Source organism: Phaethon aethereus (genome assembly GCF_964289735.1).
Source record: "Phaethon aethereus genome assembly, chromosome: 14".
Lineage (NCBI taxonomy): Eukaryota > Metazoa > Chordata > Aves > Phaethontiformes > Phaethontidae > Phaethon > Phaethon aethereus.
In genome coordinates, this window is record NC_138590.1 from 16,826,967 (window position 1) to 16,850,004 (window position 23,038).

At 37.4% G+C, this 23,038-nt stretch overlaps 1 protein-coding gene across 1 annotated transcript in view; it reads right to left on the minus strand.

Moving 5' to 3' along the window:
• SPOCK1 (SPARC (osteonectin), cwcv and kazal like domains proteoglycan 1) overlaps positions 1–23,038 on the minus strand; it is a 317,127-nt gene that overhangs the window by 191,850 nt on the left and 102,239 nt on the right. The window contains exon 2 of the mRNA XM_082006106.1: positions 17,479–17,524. Within this exon, the coding sequence (XP_081862232.1) occupies positions 17,479–17,524 (46 nt within the window). The remainder of the gene's footprint in view (positions 1–17,478; positions 17,525–23,038) is intronic.

Here is a 23,038-nt window from a genome sequence, read left to right on the forward strand (position 1 = left end):
GGTTTAGACTAGATGTTTAGGAAAAATTTCTTTACTGAGAGAGTTTTCAAACATTGGAACAGGCTGCCCAGGGAAGTGGTGGAGTCACCATCACTGGAAGTATCCAAAAAAACGTGTGGATGTGGCACTTCAGGACATGGTTTAGTGGGCATGGTGCCATTGGGTTGACGGTTGGACTTGATGATCTTGAAGGTCTTTTCCAACCTTAATGATTCTGTGATTCTCTTTTCTTGGTATCTGCTGTCATGAGTTTGAAATACCCATTTTGATCAGTCTGAGTGAGGCTAATAATGCTAGTAAAGGATCTGTGGGAAGAACTAACAGATCTGTGGTTAAGATGACAGCACTCAAGGGAAATGCAAATTGTTTGTCAGATCAATGGCAGACAACACAAATTTTCAATTCAAAAGGTCTGAACTGCAAAAAGGAAAGTTCAGGTTACAAATTTCTAATGGTTGTAAGTACCAGAGGAAAGTACCAGAATAAATTGCTGGGGAGACTGTGGAGTGTCCTGCACTGAAGGTCTTTAGGAACATGGTGAATAACTATCAGGAATGATGCAGATATGGTTGATACTGCCTTGGTGGAAGGGGTGGATTGGCTAACTGCATGAGAGCCTCTTGAGATAACGTCACCCCGTGTCGTTTCCAAAGCTTTGCAAGTTTAGTGGATTGAGGAAGTGATGAACTAATTATTTATGTGAAAAGATTCTGATAGGATGATATACCTACTAAACTAAGATTTTGCTGGATTTATAGTTTGTTCCCTGCCATTTTCATCTCTAGCAGATGAGGTGTGAAATTACTTCAGTAGAAGAACGCAGCACATAACAGCATCAGACAGCATTTAGAAGAACAGAACTAAGACTGTCAAACTTTGGGGTCGTGCTGAGCTCATCATTACCTCTAGATCTGCAGGTTCTTTCTTTATAGCATATTTGCTAGGAAACTGTGGAAGTCAGAGATCACATGCTCATTTTTTAACGGTTAGACTACTGATATTTTTTCAGTCTCTGCTGTGAAGTCATCTCCTAGAAAACAGCACTGAACAGCAAAACTACAAAATGGGACATATACATAATCCTTCTGCTTCATGTGCTTTATTCACTTTGAAATTTTTTTCAAATCCATGGCCTTATAATTCATAAGCATTTGAAGAATGAGACCAGGTACCTCTGACACCATCGTGTTATCCCCAGCTTAGTCCAATTTTGCTAAAATAAATATGCTCACACGCATAGGAGAGAGACAACAAGGCCACCAGGGTACTGGTCACTACTCAGAAGTTCACTGCTGGCAGAATCGAAGAAGAGATCTGAGGCACTGTTGTGACTACCGTGCCACAGGAGGGCAAGAGAGGAGAAGGCGGCTTCCTAATTCCTCAAAGGTTTTAGATATTTCTACCAACATTATAAACACTGCTTTTGCACCTTTGTACTTTTATCTGCCAGAGGAGAAATGGGCTAAATCCACAAGCCAAGGTAAGCAATTCATCTAAGCTTAAAAAGGAGAAGCTAATTTCCCCCAAATTTGCTCAACTAGTCTCATAATATATGATGTCTATATGGATAGGAAAATGCATGTGTTGCAAATGCCCAGTAGCCAGGTTTATATCAGGATGATTGAAAAAGAGCAATATCCAATGAGCATGCATTTTCCATCCAAGTAATGCAAGCCTAAGCTAAATTTAAATCACGGTAACATCACCAAAACAGCCTGCACATAACTGAGGGCAGAATTTGACACTGATGTGATTCTGCCTTTGTGTTCTACCTCTTAGTAATCCATTTTAAATCTATTTGTCATACACGTCTTCCAGCTTTATAAGCTTAAAGGAATTTTTAGTACTTCCTCCGCTCTCCCCAAAGAAAAAAAGGATGCAAAGGAATTAATGAATCAAGACTTAATGCCCAACTTTAATTGCCAAGACAGGGCAATTATAATATAATTCATTAAAATAAAATCCATTCACCACGCATACCCACACCCTAGGCTCTTTAAGTTTCAGGCACGTCACGTAAATTCACACCACTCAATGGAAACTAAATGCTACTACTATTATTTATTAAAATACTAGTTAATTCACATCTACCATAATTGAAATACAAGACAAAACATTGTTATTAGCTCCCTACTACAGACCATACAAAGATTTTAATGAACGTTTTCATTTAGTCAGCGTGCTGAAAATTAATTTCTCAAACTAAGACTTCTTACCATTGAGGAAATTGCCTACATATAAGAATGGCCTCTTATAATTAGTCAGTGCCTTAAAAAAAGCACACTTCTGAATATTTCAGATATTAATTTTTAATAATTTCCTACTGAAACATCTTGTGTCAATATACTGGACAAACACACAGAGGGAGATATCGAAATAGAATTTAACGTAAACATCCAATAAGTTAGTAGAAATGTTCTCATAAGAAAAACCCTTGCTCTAAACATATCTTTAAATTTTCTCTTCTTGGTCTCTCTACCGCACAGAAAGCAGTATTTCCATCTTGTACTACCTTGTTCCAGCAACCTCCTAAAACCCCATACCTTCTTTCACTGAATACTAACTAGGAGTGAGATAAAAACTTCTTATCTTAAGGTCTGGAGAGTCTGGATTCAGTATTTTAATTCAAAACAATAATTTTTAATTTAAAAGCTGCATAGAGATCACAGAACTCCAGTTCTTTCAGAAAAGCAAGCAAAAGACTCTTTCCTCTGCTAGATTGACAAAACAGACAGCATACTAATGGACAGGTAAAAATCAGCTATTGCAAAGGACTGTCACACAGAAAATCCATTATTAAACTACTCGATTCTTTTTCAAAGTGTTAAACATCATCTACTGCATACTTCATTTTCACTTCTCTCAGCTCTCTCTTTCTCTCTCATCTCTTCCCAACTCAAAGGAAAACAGTGAAAGTTTTCCAGCTCCTGCAGCCTTCACCCCAAAACACTTTTTTTCCCCACTGACTATCTTTACCCACTGACTACTTTGCCATATTCTTAACTGGTAATCTTCAAATACTCTGGACTTCACAAGGATGACAGAAATGCTTATAGGGGTGTGTTCCAGGAGAATCCTGCTGGCAAGGGACACCTGTCATGGTTATTTATGTCACACATTTCCTCTGAGTTCTTTTCTTCATTTGAAAGCCTGGCAGAATTTGTTCTTCAACGTTTCAGAAAACATGGATAAAGCAATTTGCAAAGATCTTATGTCAGTGGATAAACTAACATGAGTTCTGTCTAATTAGCATAGCTGTTGGTGTAAGCCTGTGAACTTTAGTTGACTTTATTTTAGCAGAAGTAGACAACATATGACCCATCTCTTGTCCCAAACAACAGAATGAACCTCAAATAGTTTTTTTGTGCATAGGCAAACTATACAAACAATCATCAAGAAGTGTAAACATGTTCAGGAGCATCCTGAATGAGCACATGGTGGGCACCAACAATGGCAAGAGCAAATCAGACCAGTTGCTAAAGAGGTACTGTCTATCCCATCCTATAACTAAGGGAACCAAAGAATTTTTGGGGGGACTCAGAGGGAAGAGACTCTGAAGGGAAGCCAGAAGAAAGGGAAATGCAGGAAACTGAAAAGAGCTGAGGATCCTGCAGCAAGACTATGCACAGCATATTTGGTACCACTACACTAATCGACCCAATTTCTGGACCACAGCATCCCTCCTGAGAAACAAGCAGGTCATGTAATGAACTACTACTATAACCCGCACAACTTCTCTCTGGGATTGCACTATCTCTTCCACAACACATGGAAGTAGTTTCAAGCATAAAATTCACTCAGTTTGAGCTTCAAAACCGGGACAGGATCCTCATAAATTTAACAAGCTTTTGTTGTTTTGCTTTTGACCTCTTCTTCTCTGGGGAAGTCGAGATCATAGTTCCTAGAAGAGGTCCCCACATGCATCTTGCTTTCCTGGATGGGATCTGTGCAATGTCTGATTACATCTAACTTTAGCATCCTGAAAGATAATTAGTCTCAGCTAGACCTCAAGTTGCTTCCTAATCTGAAACACTTATTTCAGTGTCTGCTACAAAGACAAAATGGACAACTACCTCAGGCTAGGCCGCTGGCTTTGGGATAACTGTGCAGATGAGATCAAGTTAAGCAACTATATTCTGTTTAAAAGTGCAGCGTGTGAAAAGGAATTTATTTGTTGTATTGTTATAAAAACAACATACATAGCTCTCCAGTGCATTCCTCCTTTTGGGCTTGAGCTCTCTGCTCCCATTAGATGGGTGGCCTCTCTCTTTCAACTCAAACCTTTATTTTTTTCCATTTTGAAAAATGGAGTACATGACTGACTGATACAAACAGGCCTATTTCCAAATCATATCAACAGCTCCATCTGTCAAAAAGTTCATCTTCAATGCAATTTCAAAAGCTGAGCTACCCGCACTAGGTGTTTGCAATAGTTCCATATATCAAGCATGCTACACACAAATGCACCACATGACACTAACAGGGAATACAACTTCCTATACAAAGTCAAGGGACAGCAAAGTAATAGAAACTGAAAGAAGATAAAATGTTTTGTAGGTAGTGGAACACCGGCTGATAGCAATTTCTCTTTCAAGCCACAGTAGACTTAATTTATTTACAGGCATTCCAAAAACGTTACTGGCACAGTCCTCTGTAGGAAAATACACCAGAAGTGCCACCTTATGAAAAAGCAGCTCAGAAGGAGAAATATAAAGAAAATGAAAAATGTTTGCCTAAATATCAAGTCACATTTCTTGCAATAGAATAGTGATGAAGCTGGGAGCAAAGTTAGTTGTTCTCACTCCTAATTGCCTAAGTACAGTCCATACCCAGCACATAGCAATGGCATATTTAGGACTTCTATTGAGGAAGTATCTAAAGATGAGAAGTAGTAACTTATTATCTTTATGCTCTAATCTATCAAGACCAATATATTTATGTTTCCGATACTGGGATGTATCATCCACATTAAGGTCCTGATGGTATTTTTCAAATAGACTTCTGCTTTTCATGGCTTTACTTGAACATGTTTTTTCACGGTTTTATTTGGATACTTCAGGTGGTTTGACCTGTGTAAAAGTTGTCAGCCCAAGCAGACATTCAGATAGGATGGTTTCTTATCATGCTAGTAAGAAAAGAAAAAACCCAAAACACCAAAACAAGCAAACAAACAAAAAGAAACAAAGGTGTGATTTCTGAAAAGTTTTCAGGCTCTATCATGCATGTCAGATTTTAGCTGACAGTCATGCACATGTGCAATTTGGATGGTTAGAAGAAGCAGTCTTCCCCTTGACGCATAGTGCATGGAGAAGGACCAGACTGTCTCAGTATTTGCTGGAGATACGCACTTTTTTTTAACCTTGCATTTTTATGTCATCAACGTGAGAATCTCCCAAGGTTTAAGAAAACCCTCACATAATTAAGCACAGGTTTTTAAACACTCAAGGCTATTGAAGTAACTTGAGCTTACTGAAGTAAGCAATTGTGGAAGACAGTTAACAAAGACAACCTGGAAGATGAATAAGAGCATTTGGCTTTTGGTTGTATAAATGGCTATCAGCTGGATATTCACTGTGGCTATTCACCACAGTGAAGGGCTGCTGAGAAGCTTAAATTTTAAAAGAGCATTGCTACTTGAAAAAGTAGATAAAAATATAATTCCTTTCTAAGGGTATACTGCAGACAACCGACATGTGAGTCTTGTACCACTTGTACTGGTTGAAAATTGAAGGCAAATTGAAGAAAAACCAGGAGGGAGGGAGAGAAAAAAAAAATGCATTGGCACTGATAGAAGAATGAACATTTTGCAGTTCTGCCATTAATGTCAAGGATGCAAGGTGGTGATGACTGATAAAATCAAAGATGGAAATGTTGCTTACAGAAGCAGAACACAATTATGGCACCATGCTCTCCTTTGAGATAGCTAAACAGAATCCGGATTTTGAGGATAAAAAGGTCTTATGGGTTAGATTGAATTTACTATAACCATAAAAACCATTAGTGCTAGAGTTCAAAACAGAATTAACAAGTCATGGTGGCTTTTTTTGAGCTAACACTGATTCCTTAGGTAGCTCTGTGGTCTTCTGAGAGAGAAGCAGAATTTTCTCTTAGATGTCTGTATTTAACACTATAAAAAGCAGGGGATCTTCCCTTTCTCAGTTTTGCAGACTTCTACAGCCTGTGTCAGCAACTTTTCATTGCTTGGTTTTAAATATGAAAGGTCATTACAAAGGTCCCCACTGAACAGAGAAACAGGCTTAGATGCTGGAGCCTTCACAGCAAAGATACATTTGCTCTTAGAGACTACTACATGCATTTTCTGATTAATTTTTTTTCCACCCCGAGCAACTAAAAGAAAGGAGGAACTCCATGAACACACTGATGTATCACATTAAAATAATTACAATAACCTTTACTTACATTGCATTAAAGATTGCTGTGATGTGCAATGATCCCTAGGATTGCTTGTCTGTACATCCATTTATCAGAGAGTTCTGTTTATCTGTTGTCAAAATGGGGACTAAGTGATTCAATTGCTCAGCTTATAAATTAAAGTTATCCCAGGAACAGAACCTACTTATATTACAGATTTGATCCTACTGTCTTGCCTTGTGGTTAAAGTGAACATGATAGTTCCAGATTTCGGGGCAGCACTTCATCTGTATGCATCCCTCCCATACCAGCTAAAAAGGCAGTGCAAGGATGTAAGTGCACACATATAAGACAACAATGCTGCTCACTAATCTTCCCTAGACAAAACAGATCAAATCATCAAACAGAGTTTTCAAGAAGGACAGTGGAAGTAAAATTCTGGTCTTCAGATACAGCTTTTTCCTGTCCCTACACTTTAAAGACAATGTATGTAAAGTTGACAAGACCTTCAAAGAAAGCTGTCGGGCAGTGACTGACAACACAGAGTCACAGATCAATGGCAAGGTCCATGGATATATTGCAAACAGAGGACACAGAGAGAAAAGACAGAACATGATTAAATGAATAAACAATGCTTATCAAACTGATACTAATTTTCAACATACTATGGTTGGGGAACTTTTTAGTGGAAAACATCACCATAATACGTATTAAAACTTTTGTTATTCATCTTGCTGTGTACCTCTTAGCACCATTTTGTAGTTTAAAGTAACTTTCCAAATGACCAAGGACTGCAAAACTAGAATGCAAGCAATCAGATCAGAGCAGAAATAACATTATTCCATGCAAATATGTTTAATCTGAAGGAATAAGAACAGGAAGAAAAATAGCTGTGATTCAATTAGTGTTTTGATGACCTGGTCACTTAGGTTTATAGCAGAAGGAGAATTAATTCCTAAATACACATTCATCGTCATGTTTTATCTAATGAATTGAAAGAGAACAGTTAACTGATTTTCATCCAAATCTTTAACCTTAGGGTTAGATCATAACCTTTATTCCTGCCTGGACAAAAACCCCCACTAATATCCAAGTGCAGAATCATCCATAGTAAGTCCTCCTGACTATGTTAGAAAGTGAGATAGGGAGAAGCAGTCAGAGAAAATGGGTCTGCCTTTTGCCAGTTCTTGTTTACATTCATGGAGGTTTGCAAGCCCATGACAACCATGGTTGGTATCTATCTTGAAGTTTATGCACATTACTCCCATCAAGTAAGAACCTGTATTTTTTCAGGTGGTGCTGAAATGTCTGTGAAGGATACAGATTCATTTATTTTCCCTTCTTTGCTTTAACTGGAAATCCATTTTAAGAAATGCCTTCTTCAGCATTTCTTCTGTGCTTTCAATGAAATTAGCTGGTTTCCATTAATCAAAATACAATCACAGAATCACAGCACTAGAATGGCAATTCTGGGAAGTATGCTGATTCCATTCCCCTTCTCCAAGCTAGATCAGCTATCAATGTGTCATTATCTGCAAGACATTTACCTAACATGTTTCAGAACACTGTCAGAGACTCTATATCCTCTTTAAAATCTCTCTCCCAATGCTTAAGTATTGGTGCCATTAATAAGGCTAAAATTAATCTTCTTTGCTGCAATGTAAACATATCGCTCCTTGTTGTATCCACAATGGACAGAGGACAATTCCTCCACTTAGTTAAATTTATGTATTTAAAAAGAGGATTTGTGGGTTGTTTGGGTGTTTTGTTGTTGTTTTGGTTTGTTTTCTCTCCACAGAGGAGGTGCTCCTCTCCTTCAGTCTATCTTCACAGATTATATTTTCTGCAACTTTGATCATATCTGTTACTTTTCTCTGGGTAATTTCCAGTTGATTCATAGTATTCTAGAAGCCTGGTACTCAAATCTGGACAACGTATTCCAGCCAAGGTCTTATTGGCACTGAGTACAGCCGAAGAATTACTCATAGTTACCCATGCCAGTGCAACATTTGCCTTTTTTGCAACAGAATGACATTGTTGACTCATGTTCTATTTGTAACCCATTGTAATCCCCTGCCCTTTTTCTCTGGATTTATTACTGACAGATTGTTTTCCATCCTGTTTTGTGCAGATGATTATTCTTAACTAAGTAAATAACTTTGCATCTGCCCAGACTGAACTTTATCCTTTGTTTTCAGACCATTTATTTACTTCAAGGCAACTATGAATTTTATTGCTGTGCTGCATTTAATAAGTGTGCTTATTTCAAGATCTACAATTTAATGAAAATGGTGAATAATACGGGACCCAAAAGAGATCACAGGGGAACCCTACTAAATTTATTCTTACAGCCTGACATTGAACCATTGACAGCTGCTACCAGGTTGTAGTTTGCTAATTGATTTTGTATCTACCTCATAATTATTTCTTTTAAACAGTATTTCTTTAACTTGTTTATAAGACAGTAATGTAAACCAATGTCAAAAGCCTTATTCAAGCCAACACATGGGATACTGCAAGCCTATCCCTAAGTCTCAAGGCCTGTAAACATCACAGAAGAAAATTAGTTTAGTTTGACATCTGTACCAGCTTTATTCACCCCCTTGTCTTCTTGATGCTAACAAATATTTGCTTTAATATATTTTCCAGTACTTTTTTTTTTTCAGGATTCAGATTCAGCCCACAGGAAATAATCTCCGATTTTATTCCTTTCTCTAACTTTAAAAAATATGCACGCTGTTTGTCCTTTTGCAGTCTTCTACAGTTTCATAAATTTTCAAAGATAACTTCTAGTATCTTTAAAATTACTTCAACCAATTCACTTAAACCTTAGCTCAATCCCAGCTGATTTGCAAACATCTAGTTTACTCAAGCCTGTTCTTTTCCTAAGCCAGAATCTTACACTTCAGCTGAAAATATTAATTACAATAGCCACCTGGTCACAGCTGACCTTTTAGGTGAAAGCCAAAGAAAAGCCAGGCAACAACGCTTTGGCCATCTCAGCAATGCCTTTGTATGTGTCTCTCTCCACTGAGCAGTGAGCCATCATTTTTCTTCATTTTTCTTTTCCTTCTAATACACTTGTAAAAAATTGTTATTCTTAAGTCCTTGCCCAAATATCTCATATTTGGCTTTCTGAGTTTGGGGCTACTATTTGCGCTCCCTTAAGTGTTCAACCTAGTTGCACTTTCTTCATGTAACTTCTTGCCGCTGCACTCACTATAAGCCCTTATCATTAACCAAGCCCTTGGCTTTTGGATAATTTGTATTTGTGCCCTTTACATTGAGGAAATGCCAATTATCCTAATATTCTTCCTCTCATTTCTGCCTTACCAATTCTCCATTTACTGAAATCTGACTTTAAAATAACTTGTCTTTATTTTGATGATGTTCTCTTCCTAAAAATTATACATTATATCTTTTTATTGCCATTGTCACTCTGCCTTGTACTTTCATTCTCTACAGGAGTTCCTGTTTTTCAGTTAGAATCAAATGACCATTAGTAATCATCTATTAACTCACAAGCATATAAACATGTTTAAATACTATGTGAATTGCTCTTCTGACTGGCTAGTGATATAAAGCTTACTCTGATATGCAGTACAATCTACTGCTATGCTATCCAATATTTAAGTCAAATAATATTTCAGAGCTGGAGACTTTGCCCCTGATTGGTTTGGCCTAGTTAAATCAGAATGCAAACTGAAGCAACTAGTTTGAATAATAGACTGGGGTCTCTCTTACAGCAAATAAGGAAGAAAGCTTTGCAGGCATGTATTTTCCAAACACACTTCTATTATTAAAGGTTTAGGTATGAAATGAACTCCTATACACCGAATTAAAGCAAAGGGAAGGAGATCCCTGCTCATGACATGATGTCAATGAGAGCAGGGTTGGGCCCTGTGATATTCCCAAAAATGTATTTACTTCAATGGGAGCTGGATGGGCATGGGGAGGCACGAATTCCCCTTTAGAAGTCATGTCTGCTTCATAGTCAATGAAGTAAGAGATATTAAAAGAAAGCCAGAACCATTATTGACAAAACTAACAAGTGCTCCCCAAGTGCTAATAAAATTCTAGACAAGCAACCTATCGATCGTTGTCTCATTTCAAAGCACATCAGCCATAATACAATCACAGACAGGGACCCCATCTCTGTCACTTCTGATGCCATATTTAATGACAAAATTGGTTGCTTACAAGTTTATAAGGAATTCAATATTATGCTTCTAGCACACAGAGAGAACTATGTGCATCTGCTTGGCGGATATAAGCAGCCACATGAGTGTGAAATACATGTGATGGAAGATAGCATATTTCATGTGCTGCATCTTAGCTATTGTTCTCTGTTGATTCAGTTAGCGTGTTTTAAAATTGTACTGATTTACTGAAGATTTACAAACATAATTCATGTGCAGTTGTCCTATGAATAAGCCTCTAAAACTAATTCAACCACAGTCAAAAAATAAATTGCAAAATAAGTTATTCAATTGAAATCTGCCATCCGAGGCACAGTAATAGAAAACATTTATTATAAAACTAACATATATTTGTGGCTAGAGATATGTACGGTACTAAACAACTCTCTGAAAGGAATTTATTCAGGCTTTTCTCAAAGAACATCTTAACTGGGCTAACAGAAAATTACATGTTCAAAAATAATTGCAGGTTCTATGATTTTCATTCTGCATCACAGACTTCCAAAACAAAAAGGATGATAATAGGAAAACTTATGAGTTTTAGGCAAACTTTATCCTGCAGGAGGCCATTTCTGGAGTCTGGATTTGCCAGTTAGACACTGGAAAGACACAGGTACAATTCAATACAGAAGGAGAGGAAGCATGAACACCAATACATCCATCTCTAGACATAAAGCTCTAAATTTGACAAATTCACTTCCATGGTGTTACTGGACTGTGAAAGTCATAAGCTATGCTATGCTGGAGGCTGCAATTCACTCAAAAGCAGTGTTTCCTCTTCAAAAGTGAGGGTATTTTGCCAGTTCAGACCTTCATTAGTGCTCAAGAGGAATTATTTGAAATGATACAGAATTCATGTCTGTAATAATGATAGTTGGGTCTACATGAGCATGTCTGACATTAGAGTCAATCATTGATAGGTCCAATTCAGGCAGATGAAGACTTTCACAGAGTACAGTGGAAGAGGGCTTTTGGAATTTTTTTTATTAACTTTTTTCCCTCTCAGGGCAGATAATGAACACCATGAGAAGTAACATCCTTGCCCAGATTTCTCAGTTACTGGGGAAGATGACTGGGAAGAAGGACAGTGAAAATAAAGACAAAGTCTGGAAGACAAGGGGGAAAGTTCAGACTGTTTCTAATCAGGAGCTGCTTTTCCTGAGAAGTCCAGCAGCTTGGAACACTTGGGATTTATATCACCAGCAATGTGTAAATTCTGTTTCCAGCCAGTCCCTTTGCCTCAGTGCAGGAGGCAGGGTCAGGATAGGAGACTCAGGCCAGCTCAGTCCACTGCAACCATCTGCCAGTGTCACAATCAAAATGGAAAGAGTGAGACTTGCACCTAGTTGAACAGACAGTTCCACAGTTCAGTGGATGGTTTTAGGCATAGATTTGGGAAAAAGTTCAGCACAACAGAACCAAGTTTCCCCCCCCCCCCCCCCCTTACAGTGCCTTTCTATAGCTTTGTTGTTAATAATAATGGCAGCTCAATGGTCCAAACATTTTTGGATTCAGAGCTTATGTATCTGTAAGACAAAGTGCACCCCATTACTTCCACAGTTCCTATGTTCTGTGTAATGATGCTTTAAAAAAGCCATATGGCAAGAAAATTGGACACCATTCCAAACTGTTTCCAGCCACTTTAAAGCTAACAAAATGTACTCTTTATTTGTGCATCTTATCATAAAAATTAGTAACATCTATTTGTCTGTAGAAGAATTTACTACAGCTGTTGACAGGTGGCTTTTAGCAGAAATCTGATACAAACATGGTTTTATTTAGCAGTTTTCACTTATAATAATACATAAAGTCTTAATGAGTTAATCTTCTGGCAAGTCTCAATAAGTGCAGAATATCAGACACATTTAATTACCATGCCAAAGTCTCTGACTTGAGAACGTTACGCTAAACTTTTTCCCCCAATTCCCTCTTTTCTTTCTCCAATATAGATGGAGAAGACTAGGAAAGTATGTCAAGTTAACTGTCAAGCTCCATAAGAATTCTCAAATGACCTTGTCAGAAAAAAAAAAAAACAACCCCTTTGATTCATATTTTAAAATCCTGACTAACCTGCTCCTTCCACTCTTCTGCTTTCTGGCTTCTGCAACTCTGAGAATTCGGTTCAATATTAATGACTAGCAATCATTTTCAGGCTATATGCTCTCCTGCCTTCTGCAGTCCGAATGCCTTGTTAGTTTGGCTCAGTCGGCAAGATGCTCACCTTTGTATTGGTTTCTCCTGGGTTCAACATGAATAAAAAGCTGGGCTGCTAGCTTTGCTAAAAATAAATTTTGATCACTCAAGTACCCTCTGAGATGCAGCTGAACCATTCAGGTTGACTTCCCTTGAAAAGTCATGTTATGCAAAGAAACCTTGTGTGACCCGAGGGGTTGCTTCATTGAAAGTCATGTCTGCTTTCTTACAAAACGAAATACCTTGTTTTCTGAGGCATACATGCAGATATTTCTCTCCGCATTGTGCACGGAAAGCAGACAGCTTGGTTCCACTGCTATTGTTTTTAAATGTGTAATTAAATAATTAAATCTGCTGACTAAAGCTAGCTTTTTTTAGAACGGAATATAGAGTTGGTTGGACCCAACAGACTCTTCTTTAAACGATGCAAATGAAGTACAAGCCTAGAAGCAGAACTCTGCTGATTTTCAAGACCTCTGACTACTGTTGCTTTTTTAAGCTGTTACACACTCAATCCTCCAGTTGCCTTTGCGAGATCACTTCTGGCAGGTACTAGCCACCTTCAGTTACTTCTAAGCTCTGCCCTCCCAGCTCCTTCATGGTGATTCTACAGTCTGGTTTCCACATAAAGACTTAACTATTAGAATATTCAAACATGATTTTAGATTTAGAATTGAGAAATAGATTTTAAACATTAAAAACCTGTAAATCTGTCCCAAAGAGTGGGTATTCACAGAAGTTAGCTTTAGCTTAGTGATGCTAGACTCAGATTTCCCGTACAACCCAGGGAGCGAGGCAGTCGTCTGCTTTCATTCACCCACTGGAGATGTTTTTTCTCGTCAATTTTTTTTTTTTTTTGGAAGAAGTTTCTTCTTCCTTCAAGTAGGAAGAACTTCGGTGTTGTGAGGTTAAAATTTGCCTTTGGGATATCTCTCAAAATAACAATGGTGTGGTGAGAACAGAGATGCTACTGAGTTCACAGGAGCAAGCTAAGGCTCCTTACTGCAGGATCTGCACAGGCTCTCTGGATACATGAACCCCAAAGGATACAACATAAATGGTTTTCTATCTCCAAAATCATACAAGAGCATAGGGGGCATTTAAACACCCCAAAGCCAAAAGGAACAACATGGAAAAAAAAGTCAGGGCAGGGAGAATGGAGAAGTAAAGACTAAAGACAAAATAAAAGATTTCTTGCAGCTTGCACCACATAAAAGGTCTAGAACAAATTCTTCTGACTATTCTATTTTCTCTGTGTGGAAAATAACAGAAATTAAACCTGTGGTGGAAAACCCCTGGACAAGAGAGAGAAACCATTCCTCTCTATAAACACATAGATATTGTATATATACATTTACACACATATATAGCTATGTGCATATATAAACTGAGGATTTGTCTTGTCAGCATCTGATTCTCAAGGCCCAAAACAGCAACATGATGTGATTTCTCTTATTTTCATTTTTTGGGTGACAACAACATCGGGGTCAGTGGCTAAAGACTCACATGCTCCATATATATGTAACTAAACTAAGCAACATTTTTCTAAGTAGGTTTTTTTTGCGTGAGAAAGCTCTTTAAACAAGCATGAGTGGCTATTTTAACATTCTAGTCAGGGTGAATTTTACCACAGCCAAGAGTAGTGACCTCTTCGTCAAAAGGAATGACCTATTGGCCAAATAAAATCCATTTCTAAGATTTAAATGAGACAAAAGCAGTGCACAGATCTCTGTGCAAGGCAGAGTATCATGCCCAGACTGCAATGTTTAGTCCGCATTCTCCTTTCTGACAACAGACTATCCATAGTCTAGGAGAAATTTTACACTGAAAGAGAAATGACCCTTTTCTTTGTAAAGAGACAGGAATCTTTAACAGATGTATGACTGTATTGCTTCAAGGTATCCATGTGTGATTTTTAGATTCTCTAAAACGATTTGTGTTTTTGCCCAGAGTCAGACATCTCAGTAATACAATGAACAAGACAGTTTTAAAGCATATCAGTCCAAAATCTTTTTGCAATATTTTGCCAGGATTTATGTTTTTATTTTTCCTCTTGGGAAGACAGGGGGTCACAAGGCCTCTGAAAGTGGTAGGAGCATAAGTTCCATTTGAAGTCAATAGGATTTGTAATCCTAAATCTCACAAATGCCTTTGAAAATCTCTCTGTGGATATATGCCTTGACAAAAACATCATCTTTCCCTTTCCTTTGACACTGAAGTTCCATTTCCATAAAAACAGAGAATCTATGCTCTTCACCGCTAAGATGTATAAGCCCCCAATGATATTACTGGGAACTACCTACAGACAATACAAGGAACATATTTGGCAATGAAATATAGAAATAGATGGAAAGTGAAATTTATAAAAACACCTTCAGAGTCTTCCAGTGGGTATTTTCTTCCTAAATACTTTAGCAATTTTGGAGATTCAAATATCTGATCAGGAAAGCTGCTCCCTTTTATGTATCCTGTTTTTAAAATAAATAACTGCCAAAGCTCAGATTGAAAGCAAATAAAGAAAGCATTGTGGTTTCATCTCCTCCACTGGCCTGTCATTTATCTAGTTACCCCTTTGTTCATGCCCTTCCTTCTCTTTCTTAACTGATTCCACTCTTTCTTCTCATTTGTGGTATGATTCACCAGTATAATTTAATAATATTTGATTTCTAGAGGCATAAAAATATTTTTCTGTAACGTGACTTGCCTTTTTTGTTTTAAGCAATTAAAGTAGTAACTCACAACTATCATGCACCTCCTGAAATTATGCAACTTTGATATTATCTACTATTCTTTAACCATTAGCCACTGGTTACATCCCAGTGACACCACAGATAAGTCATGCTTGGAGAAGGCCATGTAATTTTCAGTTTCTTTCTTCCCTCTGTGTACCACATCGTGACTGTTTCACCATGAACTCTTTTTTTTTTTTTGCCTGCTTAGTAATTTGCCTAAGCAATTTGCTTGCCAGAATACCTTTTCTGGAAGTAAGATCAGAATTTTATATCAAAATAGCCACTTCACATTCTGAAGGGTAATAAAAGTCTCACACTCTGCTTCAATGCCACTTACCTTTGAGCACAAGATCAAAAAAGAGAGGAGGATTATGTAATGGATCTACACAACAAATTTATTTTTACTGTAGTTACAGTGTATATGATCATTCCTGTCTAAGTGACTTTAGGAAAACATCTTTTAAATCCCTACAAATTTCAGAGCAGAAGTAGATTGAAACTTACAGAATACCATTTTGGGTAAAATTCTAGGACACTAGCATTCTGCAATTTAGGAGGCATGATGTGGAATAATGAACCAAAGCTAATCAAAGAAATCCAGGATCCTAAAAATGCCTTAAGCATGGAAAAAGGCTACCGTCTACCTGTGATTTTACAGCTGTAATAGCCGGCCTCATATGTGTTCTCAAGCAGGAGTTATATGACTTTCACTGAACATTACAAACAGGAAAAATGAGCAACTGTCAAGAGGCAAACAGAGAAGCTAACTGACCTGCGCTTTATATTGTGTATTGTTATCCTCCACAAATCAAACAGCTGATAACTGGTTCTACCAAATCAAAAGAAGCTGTGCAAAATGTAATTTTTAACATTTTTCCTGAAAAGAACACATTCGAGAAAGCTTTAAGAAATAATGAAATAAGACCCAGTGGTACCTTATTACACTTTCTGAGGGTGCTCCGGTATGGAGTGTTATAGAATCTTACTGTCAAAGTGACAAATATAACAAATAGCAAAGTTAAAATACAATATTCTGATTTGAAGGACAAAGTTATGGCATGCTATCAGCTTCCACTACTTTTGTATCTGTCTTTCAGCGGATGGGCTACTGAGATTTCTTTGCATAGAGTGTTTTTTACTGATGAGACATTAACTATTAAATACAACCCACCACACCTAGCAACATCAGGGCTACTAGTGTTTCCAGCTATGTTCATCTATGGTATTCAGAGTGAATGTCTCTTATCATGCCATCTGAAAAGTTTCTTGCTAGCTATGAACACCAAGCAGAGAATGCTTGATGTGGAGTTGCTATCTGAGATCTCTTTTAAGTTGTCAATTTGAAGTTCTTTTTCCTGGCATGGCTGTTGATTCCAGTGCTACCCTGGACACAGCAATATTTTTTATTGTTTATTTTAATGTGGCTGGCCTGGAAATTGTTGAAGTACTGCCGTAGCTTAACAACTCACCAAGACAACATGCAAAATGTCATTTACAGAATCTGTATCTGAATCAGCAGCATATACACCACACTGTATGTGGTTGAAAACCAACCCTGAAATTCATACATTACAACTGGCTTCAAAGAATTGGCCCCTTAAGTTTTAGGAAATGCAGTAATTACACTTATGACATTCATTTAGGAAAACTTTTAACATGAAGGAAAACATACATGAAGATACCTGTTTTAAATTGCATGTTAGGCTGAGATTCATGGTTACAAAGAACCTTTCTAAGCACATATATTATCACTGAATATAAACTGGAATGGATGAGGATTAAAAAATGTGGCTGAAAAATACAGAGATGAGTCAAACCCTTATACATAAACCACCTCAAGCTGTGACTAAATTGGGAATGAGATGTAAGTATGAATACAGCTCTTCAGTAATGCATGGGACAGATGGAGGAAGCAAGGCATAAAGTATATGGAGATACCACAAAACAGCAGAAGACAACCATAAAATGTGTACTAATTTTACCTTGATCAAAAGGCTTGTTTGGATTCCAGTTTCTGAAATAATCATCCTAAATGGGGAGGAAAAAAAAGGAAAATCAGGAAAAATATAACCAGTCTTTTCAGTACAACTTTATACAACTAAACAAATGAATCAACTCATCTTTTGGTCCTAACTTATTTAGCCCAAATCAGGTAAGACTATCAACAGGTTGTGTCCTAAAGAATAGTAAATGCAGGTTAGAAATTAAAGAATAAAAAACCGCTTGGATTCAGCACCTTGAATTTTTCTTCTGAATAGTTTTTCAAAGTATGCCCATTATTAAGTATTTTCTGATAACTCTATTATTTTGTATCAGTCTACAACTTCTAATAACAAAGATAAAAGCATATTGTTCCAATAACGTAGCATGATCCACACTACCCTGGTGTGGTGAAAGGTCAGCAAAGTAAATCCAAAAATACCTACATTCATTTGGACACATGTAAATCACACCATTGTGAATGTACAGAAATACAGCAATAATATCGTAAGCGTTATACTTAAAGTACAATAACATCCAGGAGCACTTGCAGTGAATACTTTTGTCACTGTTCCCCCTATTAAATTTTTAAAATCTTCTTAAATCTGATGTAAAGATATCATTCTGCTGTGAGTCTTGTGGTTCTATTTTACATAATTCTGATTGGAATTTAAAATGGAAAAGGTAGGAACTGTCAGAGTGCCTGGCCAAATAATTATTCTGTTGCAAACGAGTTTCTCTGCAGAAAGAATGGAAAACTCTTCTGTGTGTTGGATCATCCCGTATTCTATATAGTTAGCAAATATTTACCTGAAGGCAAAGTTTCCCCCACTTCAGAGTGCCATCAACCCTAGTCCTGAAGAACTGGGATTCAAGCCCAGTTGAAGTTTCAGCATATTCTGTATATGTCACTTGCGTCCTCTTTGAGAGGACGCGATAACAACAGATTAACTATTTGAAGTGAGGAGGCATGGAAGATTTCTGTAACACTGTGATATTTTCCTGCATATTAATCTTAATTTCCTTTTCAATATATCCAGTATTCTATATTCATTTCTTGAGGGCTGCCACCGAACAGATATCATTATCAAGCTGTCCAGAATGACACCTAGATTTCTTTTTCCTGCCAGGAGGGTAACTGAAAACCCATCAGTGTGAATAAGACACCTAAATTATTTCTTCCATAGGGCTTTGTCTACCATCAGTCTCCAGTACACTGAATTTCACATGCTCTCATGCTGTCCAGTCACCCTAATCTGGAATATTTTGGAGACTTGGAAGCCAGCATATCTTACTTTCTGGGTTCAGAACAGACCATGGGGTTGTTACAGGAGGAGTGGGGACTCTCCAGGCCCCACCGAACACCAGGAGATGCACCTCACTGCAGCACATTCCTTTCTTAACGCTATGGCCAGCACAAAAAGCAGACAATACTCGCACTTACACCATGGAGAACTGTGGACCGCTATCCTGCTCTGCTCTGCCTGCTCTGGGCGTGGGCAAGGATGGTCAAATGCTCCCTGTAATGAAGGGGGCTGGATGTAATTCTGCATTACCACCAGGAGGAAATGTATCTTCTTTCTCCAAGTACGTTCACACTTGGTGTCTATACTGACTTTATGGGCAGTGACTATGTTCCACAAAAACAACGGAGATTATTATTCATAGTTTATTTCAGATAAATCAATAATATCTATACTTTTTCTTCAGTAAGGGGTTTGGCACCAGAAATCGAATCACAGACTTGCTTTTGAATTCCACAGCTGTGTTAATACAAAACAACTCTCATGGTTATACAATGCTTTGTAATTGATTATGATGTGCTGCTAAACTCACCAAGCATTAATCACTTTTCAGGATGTGCTGGGTTTTAAGCTTTTGGAGCAGAATATTTTTTTTTCCAGCAGCAAAATATTCTTTTTTTGCCTGCTTACATTTTTTCCTAGGTGTTGCTTTGCTGCTGGGTTTTCAGCATCAGAAACTGTTAAATAATTCAAATCCCAAGAAAGATTTCTTATGCTGTCGGCATATGGAACCAGTTTTGAAATAAGAATTGGAAAGGGGGTTTATCTCAGTTTCAGTGTCAAAGGAATATTTTACAGAAAATGTACCTTCCTCACAAATAAACCTACAAAACACCCATCTCTTCTGCAAACCTATTCTTTCTCCTTTTCTCCTTTATGCAGACCTGTTTAGTATTCCTTTTTGAAAATTGAAACTATATTTATTTTGGAATATGCCTGAAACTACAGTATGATAACATAGGAAAACACACAAGAAAAAATATGGAAAACCCCCTAAAAAATAGAATAGAGAAAACCTTTGAGATTTTCAATATATAAATCTCATTATTATTTATAGGAGTAAAAAATGACTATACATACATCAGAGCAATATGATCAATAGCAGTTCGAAATAACTTACGCCAGTTGGACAACAGAAAATACAGCACTAGAGTTTCACTTCAGCATTGATACCAGCAACAACTGTACCTGAACGGTTATGGCACTGTGAAGGTGAAATTCACCCTGTAGATATGGCTGAGCAGAAAATCTATGTCTAATTTAAATACCACCTAAAGCTCTGACTTGAAATATGGACAGGGCTTTGTGCTAGTACTCTGCAAGGTGCTGAAATTTATACATTAATCTGAAATGACTTTTGTTAGGAGAAGGAACTCTTAACATCTCTGAATGGATACCATCATTTCACGGTAGCTTCCTCCAACAGAAAAATGGTGTGCTGATATAGCAGTATACAGCGCCTAAAAAAGACACTGATTTCCATGTGTATATCATTCAATATATGTATATAAAAATACAATCAGCTTGATTAAAGAGATTTAACATTCCCATTCAATAAAACACCTTCCTGACAAAACCGACTGCACAGAAATCTATGCGTTTCTGAGCTTTCTACTAGGACAGACACTAATAGGCTTAAAATACCTTATGCCTGCTGTAAACATATGAAACTATTATGTTGTTTCAATATAAACATGTTAATATATCGATATTAAAACATTAATAATTAACATGTATCAATACATTTCTATCATAACAATATTAACCATAAGATCATAAGAGTTTAAAGTGTAATATGAACTATGATATGTTATAAGTACTTTTATTCACTCTTTGGATATTTGCAAGGTGAAAGTGAAAAACCTACCTCAACTTCCTGAATACGTAAGCGTTACAAATGAGAAAAGAAAAAAGAATGAAATAAAACAATATAAAAATGTTAACATTCATCAGTTTTCTCCTCGGCGGCCTTTTAAATATGAAATCACTTATTTCAGATGACCTTCACCACCAAACGAAATAATTTTCTCTCTTCTGACCTTTCCACCTTTGCTGTCCTGGCCCAGTTTTTGTCTGCTGCACTATTAGCCAAATACCATTCTACCAGCTCGTTTCTCTTTCATAGAGCACCAAAAAACCCATTTTCATTTCCTTTTGGCTGACAAAAACACCAGAAAGTGTTTTCCCACATACTCATCTTGATATGAGAGAATTTTTTTTTTTTTGCTAGCTGACATTAAAGACTATTTATTTCATGGACGCTGAAGGGAAGGCAAAACCAGGCATAGAACCACTTCAATACAACAAGTGACAGCAACTGAGAAATATTTTTGATAAATATTTAAAGATATCTTTCTCCTTGCATGGAATTCACACTTAGAAGGTTTTGCCTATTGTTCAGTGGCTGCATGTGACTAACTCCATCTTTTAATTAACTGATGGGACTCTGCACACCTAAAATAATGCATGAAAAGAGAATTGATACTATAAACCAAGACTCTATCTGATTCCCTTTGCTCAACCCAGTGTTATATAAATGTGAGGTGTTGGCCTGGCCTCTGCACGCAGACAGGAATAAACATGAACCCCAGGCTCCAGAAGTTGCCTGTCCCTCTCACAGAGCACAAACACACTGAAGGGAATGGTACAGACCTGTACCACAAGTCCTGTGACTCCAGGTCCCTGACGGACTCAGGGTCTCACATCACAGGTAACTTATTCAGCTTCCACTTCCAGGAAAAGAAATCTGAATCCTATCAAACTGGCCCCAATCCAGTTCTTGAGGAAATCTTGAGTACTGTTCTGTTCTCACCGGGTGCAGGATGAGACCTTTGGCAAGACTCCTTTCTGCCGCCTTATAAAGTCTATTGCCTGCCTAGGATAGACATGCACCTGCAATAGCAAGACAGATAACCTGAGACAGTCCCTCAGACAGAGAACAGCTCACTTTTGACACCCCCTGACCTAATTCAATTGCAAGACTTGGGACAGGAGCTGTCTTTTCAGTTCTGTGTCTGTTCATCACTTAGCATCACAGGAATCCTACTTCACGTTTTTACCCTCAGGAAATTTAATTGAGATATTAGTTATAATCATAACAAATGAAAATATTTTAGAAAAGCAAATAAAAATTGCTAGACTTGGGCCTCAGTTCTTTATTGCATTTTTATTATTTTGATTTGAACAATCGAGAGATGAGATGAAACACTTTTTGAAGTGATTTAAATCCATTTTGCCGTATCACGCATAATAAATTATTGTTTCTTAACAAAGGCAAAATATTCTTTTATCATTCAATACCTAGGTGTCAAATCCAGCCAACTTAGATTGATACGCCATCAACAAAGTCAATCAAGGGAATAATCATATGTTAAACTAAGTATGCAAATGGCATAATAAAACAGTGCTAATTTAAAAGTTCACAAAAGCTTTCTTACTTTCTTACAGGCAGAACTATCAAAAATCTCATTCATCACAACCCATAGTTTCATCTGAATTCATAGATTGCATTCTGATTTGCAAAAATTGAACCTTGAACTACACCTGGGTCTGACACAATTTCCCACCAGTCATATCAGAAAAGTTAGCAAATAGAAATTGACCCTAAGACCAGTTCGTTAATATGTGACTGCCCTTCTCTCTTATTACCCTCCATGTCACTACAATAACAACACAGTTAAAATCCTGAAATTAATAGTAAAAACAAACAGATTTATCCTCTTTTCCCCTACCAACTAAGAAAGTAAACAACAGCTGCTTCCTCTCCTGAAGTTTAAGTATTTAAGTTATTCCCACCAAACCTACTCTATTATAAATTTTTGGTTTAGTTATTACCTAAGCCTGGATATTCTGGAAGAGTTAACAAAGTATGGTTAATTTAACACGCATGCACTCTCTATACTTACCTTATTTACTTGTCAAAAAGAAGCTCTTGCAAGATGCTCTTGTTTATAAATAGAGCCAAACATTAGCTGTGTTATGCACCAAACATGGGTGCATAAATATTTATATTTTGTTGCATTAATTGAGCTTGTAAGTTACTTGTATGAATCAAGCAGAAATGAGATGCTGACTGAAAAAGCTCCACAGAAACCCCCCCTTATTTCACACCCTTCAGAATGAGCTCGGTTCAGCAGTTCAGTTTCATCCCTCCTTCCCAAGGCCTGGGAAGATCCCACTGACCTGGATGAGCACAGAGGGTACACAGCCATCACAAATCACGTCACAGAGCCTTCCGGAGGAAACCCAGGGAGAAAGG